This window comes from Gymnoscopelus microlampas (genome assembly GCF_963454915.1).
Source record: "Gymnoscopelus microlampas genome assembly, chromosome: 2".
Lineage (NCBI taxonomy): Eukaryota > Metazoa > Chordata > Actinopteri > Myctophiformes > Myctophidae > Gymnoscopelus > Gymnoscopelus microlampas.
This window is the reverse complement of record NC_139939.1, coordinates 26,254,445-26,262,891: the sequence shown is the minus strand read 5'-3', so window position 1 is coordinate 26,262,891 and position 8,447 is coordinate 26,254,445. Positions and strand designations below refer to the sequence as shown.

At 40.9% G+C, this 8,447-nt stretch overlaps 2 protein-coding genes across 2 annotated transcripts; one reads left to right on the top strand and one right to left on the bottom strand.

The window, feature by feature from the left end:
- Positions 1–340: 340 nt before the first annotated feature.
- Positions 341–6,882, top strand: taf5 (TAF5 RNA polymerase II, TATA box binding protein (TBP)-associated factor). The gene is made up of 11 exons (XM_084045780.1): positions 341–983; positions 1,571–1,811; positions 2,831–3,146; positions 3,337–3,500; positions 3,859–3,994; positions 4,515–4,635; positions 4,744–4,873; positions 5,017–5,181; positions 5,318–5,495; positions 6,061–6,238; positions 6,415–6,882. Exons 1-11 carry the CDS (start codon positions 569–571, stop codon positions 6,627–6,629), a joined length of 2,259 nt encoding a protein of 752 aa, XP_083901906.1. The 5' UTR covers positions 341–568; the 3' UTR covers positions 6,630–6,882.
- A 29-nt stretch (positions 6,883–6,911) lies between these two features.
- LOC311036974 (ATP synthase membrane subunit K, mitochondrial-like) lies at positions 6,912–8,022 on the bottom strand. Its single transcript, XM_084045983.1, has 4 exons — positions 7,944–8,022; positions 7,316–7,417; positions 7,100–7,193; positions 6,912–7,014 (listed from the first exon to the last, which is right to left on the bottom strand). The coding sequence occupies exons 2-3, from the start codon at positions 7,397–7,399 to the stop codon at positions 7,101–7,103; spliced, it is 177 nt and encodes a 58-aa protein (XP_083902109.1). The 5' UTR covers positions 7,400–7,417; positions 7,944–8,022; the 3' UTR covers positions 6,912–7,014; position 7,100.
- Between the last annotated feature and the right edge of the window lie 425 nt (positions 8,023–8,447).

The window sequence follows — 8,447 nt, the reverse complement described above, 5'->3', positions numbered from 1 at the left end:
GTATAGGACAGGCTCCTCGACCAGGTCCTCGAAAGCTGCTCCCCTGAAGGATGTCATGATCTAAGTTAGACTAGTCAAAGTCGGACGTCAAAGGCCTGTGGATATATAGATAGAATATTTTATTGGCATAATTTCAAAGCAAACAGTGCAACAATTATAAGCACCAAAATAGATCAAATCACCAAAAAATAAACGAAGTTTGTTTCCATTGTGGTCCATTTAAAACAATCAACACCCAACCAACAGACAAAACAACAGTGCAAATGCAAGAAGAAACGAACATAAACATTTAAAACAAGTATAACAAACACAACAGGAGGTGGGAATGGCAGGGATAAAGTTTGTAGACAGTGGAGAGTGGCACTGGACAGTTTGCCTACTGTATCCATAGAGGTATAATATAACGACTGTATCCGGTCATTTGCACACATGTACGCACCGTTTCCGTATCCGCTCCCGCTCGAGAGCCTACCAGATCGACAGTCCAGTAAAGACCAATCACATCGTCGTACTTTGTACCGTCGACATTCTTTTATTTTACCCCGCGCATGCGCAGTTCATTTTGAAAATGGCGGCCATACAGGGTGGTCAGATGGAGCCAGAAGGAGAAAAGGATATCAAAACCGAAACATCAAACGATAACTCGGGAAATAACAATGCAAACGACGGAAGACCACTCTCTGCATCTCCGGGGACCACCTCGTCGGCTGGGAGTATCAAACCCGCCGCAGAGGACCAGCAGACGCTACTTGCAGTCGTGCAGTTCCTCAAGAAGTACAAACTGACCGAGTCCGTCGACATTTTACGGCGAGAAGCGGGTTTATCGGAAGAAGCGGAAGATTCGAAGGGTCTCGAGTCTTTGGGTTCTGGTGGTGGTTCAGGAACCGCTGAAGCAGAAGGTCTAGATGCAAACTCTCTACTTAGCCGGGTGTCGGTCTCATCATCCACCGCCTTGGCCAGCGCTCCTCCACCGATACCTAAAGGTCTGGTACAGTGTTGCCATGTGTCGGCTTATTATAAGCGACGTTGGGCTTGTTTTTCTGGAAAGTTGCTTGTAAATATTGGTGTTTGCGATTTTTTGGGCTTGTTTCTAAAGTGTGGTTGCTTATTTGGGCTTGTTAACTAATCTTTAAACCAGTGGTTCTCAAACATTTTCATGTCAAGGACCCAACCTTCTGAAAATAGTTTGTGCCAGAGACCCCCATACAAGATTTTGTGGATTAGAAAATATTCATAATGTTCACCTTTTTCCAAGATTTTTCTTTGAAAATAGCAGATCTACAGGCTCACATTGTAGATCTGAGCTTGTAGATTGGCTATTTTCAAATAGTTAGAGTGTTCATGGCTTATTTTGGGCTGGTTTTCATATACCTGGTTGCTTATTTCTCTCACAAAATCTGGCAACACTGGTTTTGAATCTTTTAACTCCCCAACCCTAGTTAGGTTTTGTCAGAAGCGACTGCATCTGAGCTTAATCGCATTTATAAACACAATGCACAATATCTAGACCTACCTTGCTACTTTTTTACACTAGGCTAACTAAGTGCATGGTGTTTTGTTTTGTTCACAGTACCCGCTGCGGGGACTGGAGAGGATCAACCAGATGTTAATGTCGTGCTGTCGGCGTACAACCAGCAGGGGGATCCGGTCCTCTACAAAGTTTACTACAGTGGTCTGAAGAGGTTCATAGAGAGTGTCCTGGACTGCCACAGAGCAGAGCTCTCTCAGGTCTTCTATCCACTCTTTGTCCACATGTATCTGGAGCTGGTCTACAACAACCACGAGAATGAGGCCAAGGCCTTCTTTGAAAGGTAAGTGTCTTGACCAGTGGTGTAAAGTAACTAAGTATGTGTACTCAAGTACTGTACTTCAGTACAATTTTGAGGTATTTCCAGTTTTCAGTACTTTTACTTCTACTCCACTACATCTCAGAGGCAAATATTGTACCTTTACTCAACTACAATGATTTATTATTTGAAAACTTTAGTTAGTTACTTTGTTGATTTTTCATACTATTACAAAACATTCAGCCCTATATACTGATTTTTATACAATTTATACATTTGAAAACTTGAAATGGGACTTTCTACTTTTGGTACTTTAAGTACATTTTGATACCTATACTTTTACTCAAGTACATTTTGATGTAAGTATTGATACTTTTACTTAAGTAAAACATGTGAGTAATTCTTCCATCACTGGTCTTGTCTCTTGACAACAGTCTGGACAAAAAGTCATCTATCCTTTTAGCAGATGGTAGAATCCTCTGACCGCCGCCCCCTCCCCTAGTTTCTCTGTAAATATACCTTATGATTCTACTGAGCTGTATTACAATATGTTTTGTAGTATATTTGTATTGTCTGTATTATATGCATTACTGATGAATTGAGTACAAAGGACCACAAAGGACTTTTTGTGTTATCCTTTTTTTATTGAATACTTTTATTAGACAGAAATGTAAACAGGACACAGTACAGTCAGACATTTATGCTAAAAGGATAACACAAAAAGGTCTGGGGGACTTGTTTTCATTGTGGTCACATGTATTAGATATATCAACATGGCATAACAATAACACAAAAATACATATCACAAATATAAAACACTATGTACAAAGGAAAATGCCACCTTCTTTCTATGGGAAAAGTGAGTTTTAGCATAACCTTTGACTGTACTACTTGTACTGTTAATAAGCATGTTAATTAAGTATTCACTCAATAAATCAATCAGTATTTATTTAGTGACAGGAGCTTTTAGAAATGTTACCATTTGATCCCACACTCATCCATAGCCCTCTCTGTCTCTCTATCCTCTTCACCCTCCTAAACAGGTTCAGTGGGGACCAGGAGTGCTACTACGAGGATGACCTCCGTGTTTTGTCCAGCTTGTCGAAGAAAGAGCACATGAGGGGCAACGAGACTCTGCTGGACTTCCGCACCAGCAAGTTTGTGCTACGCATCTCCCGTGACTCATACCAACTGCTAAAGAGGCACCTGCAGGAACGTCAGAACAACCAGATCTGGACTATCATACAGGAGCACCTTTACATCGATATATTTGATGGCATGCCACGCAGCAAAGCCCAGATCGATGCCATGTCAGGGAGCCTGGCTGGCGAAGCAAAGCGAGAGGCCAATAAGGCTAAGGTGAGCAAAGGCCTTGGTTGTGTGCGCAAGTGTCTATATTACACAAATGAATCTGTCACTGATTTCAGTTTTCTATGTACATCATTGTTTCAACAGACCTGTTGGTTGCATGTCAAGAACCATAGAAATAATTCAAAATCCTTGTAAAATGATGGTGGTCATTCACCACTTCCTCTGCTATGTTCTCCAGGTATACTATGGACTGCTGAAGGAACCAGAAATTGAGTTGCCCCTTGATGATGAGGATGAGGAGGCGGAGAATGAGGAAGGCAAGCCCAAAAAGAAGAAACCCAAGAAGGACAGCATGGGTTCCAAGAGCAAGAAACAAGACCCTAATGCACCCCAGCAAAATAGGTATCATATGTTTACTCTACAGCTTCATTGATAAAGTGTACAAAAAAGTTTAAAATGGACGATCAACTCGCTCACAAGGCGTTGCGATAGGACGCGTTGTGAGCTATTTTCACATTTTAAAAAAGTTCATTAATTGTAATCAAGGCAAAGTTTGAAATAATCGTGATATTGATTTGAAGTCGTATCGCCCAGCTCTAGTATGTACAACAATGTCTTTGTAAGCGCTTTTGCCATATGATATAAACTATAAATTTGATTCCAGTTTTAGCTAGATTTTTTTTCCCCCCAGTATCTTTGTGAAGCCATTAATTAAAACCATTGGCATCAGAGAGTGACTAAATATAATCCTACCTCTTAGGATCCCTCTTCCAGAGCTGAAGGACTCAGACAAGCTAGACAAGATCATGTACATGAAGGAGGCCACTAAGAGGATCCGACTTGGAGCAGACAATCTTCCCTCTATATGTTTCTACTCTTTCCTCAACGCATACCAGGTAAACCCGAGGACGTCCACCACAATTCACTTAAAGGAGTAGTTCACTCAAAAAATGACTTAAAAAAAAACACCACATTTAGCATTGCGTGTAATTGATAGAAAATTAGTATTTTTTGGGATGAACTACTCCTTTAACATTGAACATGTTTAAACATTATGTTTAGAATGTTATGTTATAACAACCCACAGATTCCTCTTTGGATACACATAACGTCCATCAGAAATTTAAAGCAAATGGCATGGTGTGTTAGGGAAATGACTGAATGGGGTTTTGACCACCAACCTCAAATGTGCTGCCAAAAGCTACATTTAATTGTTGCTAAAGTTAATTGAATCTTGTTGTGGTGAACCCACTTTTTACATTGATATTTCTTTCCTGGACAAGAAGCACTACCAATCTGTCCATAAACTGTACTTAACAATAGTTTTATTTTTAAATTAATATGTTAAGGATAACGTAATTTGTAGGCAGCATACAAGTCTGAGCCATTTTCAATTGAATTAATCTTTGCCTGTAGGGTTTGACGGCAGTAGACTTAACAGATGACTCCAGCCTGATTGCCGGGGGCTTCGCAGATTCCACTGTACGGGTTTGGAGCGTCACACCCAAAAAACTCAGAAGGGTAAAATCAGCAGCAGGTAAAGTAACACTCATAACCACCGGACTCACTGATTCATTAACTGTCTTGTATATGTGATTAGAAAATAAACCTCAGACTTGAGTTTTTCTTTTCTTCTGTCCCCAAGACTTAAGTTTGATCGACAAAGAGTCTGACGATGTGCTGGAGAGAATCATGGATGAGAAGACAGCGAGTGAATCTAAGATCCTCCATGGGCACAGTGGCCCAGTTTATGGACTTAGCTTCAGCCCAGACAGGTAGGACAGCTCCATTGTTTATAAGTTAATTGTACTCAATGTACCGGTAGTATAAATCACATCGATAGAAAAAATGTTTTTTTTTGGGGTGAACTATCCCTTTAACTCAACTTTTTGCTACGTTCTCTCCTCACATCGTTCAGAAACTACCTGTTGTCAAGCTCGGAGGATGGTACAGTCAGACTGTGGAGTCTGCATACCTTTACCTGTCTGGTGGGCTACAAAGGCCACAATTACCCAGTGTGGGACACCCAATTTTCCCCCTATGGATACTACTTTATATCCGGTGGACATGACAGAGTTGCCCGGTAAGAATCGGCAGTGAGTGGAATGAACCAATATGTCAAATAATTATTTTGTTATGTCCTTGGTATTGTTGTAATGCATACATACAGTGCAACAATATAACGCTGCAAAAGCTAATGAGTAGGTTGTCTTCAACAGTTTGTGGGCAACTGATCACCATCAGCCTCTAAGGATGTTTGCTGGTCACCTGGCTGATATCACCTGCACCCGCTTCCACCCGAACTCCAACTATGTGGCCACGGGTTCAGCAGACCGCACCATTCGTGTCTGGGATGTCTTAACTGGAAACTGTGTGCGCATCTTCACCGGGCACAAGGTCAGTGTTCACCTAACAAATTCGCTGTTCAATGTCTCCTTGTATTTGTATGTTATTGTGTCCAGCAGAATCAATAGATATTTAACCTTTACCTCATCACCATTTCATGTGTCAATATACCAGTTCATGTAAGTTAAAACAAGGATTATCATGCCATTTAACAAATTAGACCCAGTGTGTCTATCCATATCCTGTGTACTATATGGTACCCCATTGTTTTGATGGTTGGTAAACATAGATATAGAAACCTAGATACCTCATTGGCCTCTGCAGTTCATTGGAGCGACCTGTATCGCAATACCTTTGTATTGCTTCCGCCCTCAATCGCGTGCGTCGCAGAAGGGGGCGTTCAGTAGGCCTCTGATTGGCCTACTGAACGTCTCCTTCTGTGACGCACGCGACTGAGGGCGGAAGCTGGTGCGCGCCCGAGATACAGACGCGTCAGAGCCGGAGGAGGCGTCTACCTTTTATATGTCTATGGGTACACATACTGTGCATAATACCCATGTTTGTACTGAATATAAGAAAGATTGTTGAGACATCCCAATCTGATTTTGTTTCCTAGGGCCCTATCCATGCCCTGGCTTTCTCTCCCAATGGGAAAATCCTGGCTTCAGGAGCCACTGATGGCAGAGTTCTTATGTGGGACATTGGTCATGGTCTGATGATTAGCGAGCTGAAAGGCCACACAGACACGATCTACTCCCTTAAGTTTAGCAGAGACGGAGAGCTCCTTGCTTCTGGTAGGTTGGATCACAATTATAACACTCTAAATTACATCAAATCATGTCAAGTTTCATTTATGACCTGGGTCCTATTTCTTAGCTGTTGCCATCATGTTGGATACAAAATGGTCCTAATTTTAGTATGACAGAGTACATGTTCACATCCCAAAATATTGGCCAATGGTGTTTTCTAGGTTCCATGGATAATACAGTTCGTTTGTGGGATGCAATGAAGGCATTCGATGATGTAGAGACTGACGACTTCACAGCAACTACAGGGCACATTCACCTACCAGAGAACTCCCATGAGCTTCTGTTAGGGACCTACACGTCCAAGTCCACACCTGTAGTACATCTTCACTTTACCCGGAGGAACCTACTGCTTGCTGCAGGGGCATACAACCCATAGATGCCAAGTAACATTTTGAGACTGATGTGAACCAACATCAAGCCTTGGAATTTTAGGTGGTTCCTTGCTAGGGCTGTGGAAAACAATGGTTTTATCAACTCGAACAGCTAAGCTACCTTCTGCTTTCATAAATACTGCTGTATTAGACGCCCTCCCTAAAGAGTCATTTCCTTTTTTTTTGTAAGTCACTGCCATGAGCACAGGTTTATTTGACTTGTGTGGTTGTCTGTATTATAGTATTTTATACTGGTTCAAACTGTAAATAAAATAATGTTTACTATGTTTGAGAGAGATCTTTATTTTTATTCACATGGGGAAATCAACAAATAAGCACATCCAGCGGCCTCCAATCCAAGCTACAATAAATGAAAGTCTGAATGGACACCTGTTGGAATGGAAAACAAAACATGAGTATTTGAAGAACTTGCCAAGGAAATAATGAAATGCCAGGAAATCTCTACAATACTTACATTATTTTTCTGTGATAGCGGCTGGTTTCTTTGAAGGTTTCAATTTAAAGAAGAGACCAATGGCTAGAAGACCGGCATATGTGGCCAATACACACTGCAGAGACAAGTGACATAAGCATGTCATAATGTTAGTCTTAGGCCCCATGCATTCCAAATAGTCATGAAACCAAGATCAAACAGTCCTTGCCACACAACTACATTATACTGTAAACTCACATTCCTCCTCCCTACGATTGTCCATGCATTGAAGTGCTTGGCAATCCCAGTAAACTGGTGCTGTCCGGCGTCGTGTCCTCCCATTATGAACGCTTAGTAGTCCTGAGAAGATGACCATGAAAATATATTAGCAATTTAAATAAATAAAAAACTGAATACAGAACGGCATGCTAAAAGGCAATGTAATTAAATAGTTTCTCATTTGTAAATTCATTGTAATGTTACATAATTAACATTGCAACTTGTACGTTTAATATCCGATAGACAGGTCATTCACTCTACACAATTCTAAGAGGTCAAGCTAGAGCTGTCACAAGCAGCGTTTGTTCTTATTAAAAAATAAAAACGCAAAAATGTAAAAACAAAATGCAGGAGGAGCATGCCTGGCCTGTCAATGTTTAGCTAGTAAAGCTAACACTTCTTGGATTCATTCAGCTTGCAGGTCGAATGCTAACCCAACAGTTAACATTAGCTTGCTAGCTTACAACCAGCTAGCTAACACCTGTTTCGGTTAACTTGAAGTTTTAGACAATGCTGTTTTACAACCAATGCTAGGGTAACATGCTTAACTTTTAAAATGCACATGGAAATAAACATGTAGTTTTGTCCTGAACGTGCTCGTTCTTACCTTCAAACAGACGACCCTTGAGAATGTGAACAGAACGTCAAGTAAGTGCCCTTCAGTCCAAACAGGAAGTGACGTTTACACCTATCATAGAATTATTGTGGGAAGATGAATATGAGTGGACAAAACACACGTGAATCAATGTGAATGCCGCCCCTTTGCATGAAATACGATTGGTGATTGGTGACTGGCAACGTCAGTCAATCAAAGTATACCCTGAGTGGCTGATCTATGAAACGCCCACAGGACAATACTTTTCCGGCAGGGTTGCCATGTCCGCTTATAATAAGCGACTTTGGGCTTCTTTGTCTGTAAAGTTGCTTGTCTAAATTGGTAGTTGCGTTTTTTTTTATCAAGACTATCGTAGATGTATTTAATCGATTTTGACATTGACATAAACATCTCCAATTTGATAAAATACATCTACGCTAGTTTTGATCTAAGGCTAGGCTAGGTTTCTAAAGTGTAGTTACTTATTTAGGCTTGCTTCTAATGTTTTAAATTATT

Bases quoted from the DNA above. Each gene is read 5' to 3' on its own strand.
- taf5 (XM_084045780.1), top strand. From the start codon at position 569: ATGGCGGCCATACAGGGTGGTCAGATGGAGCCAGAAGGAGAAAAGGAT. The intron at 984-1,570 runs GTCTGGTACAGT...TTTTGTTCACAG, and splicing joins TCCTCCACCGATACCTAAAG to TACCCGCTGCGGGGACTGGA. The intron at 5,496-6,060 runs GTCAGTGTTCAC...TTTGTTTCCTAG, and splicing joins GCATCTTCACCGGGCACAAG to GGCCCTATCCATGCCCTGGC.
- LOC311036974 (XM_084045983.1), bottom strand. From the start codon at position 7,399: ATGGGAGGACACGACGCCGGACAGCACCAGTTTACTGGGATTGCCAAG. The intron at 7,194-7,315 runs GTGAGTTTACAG...TTGTCTCTGCAG, and splicing joins CAATCGTAGGGAGGAGGAAT to TGTGTATTGGCCACATATGC.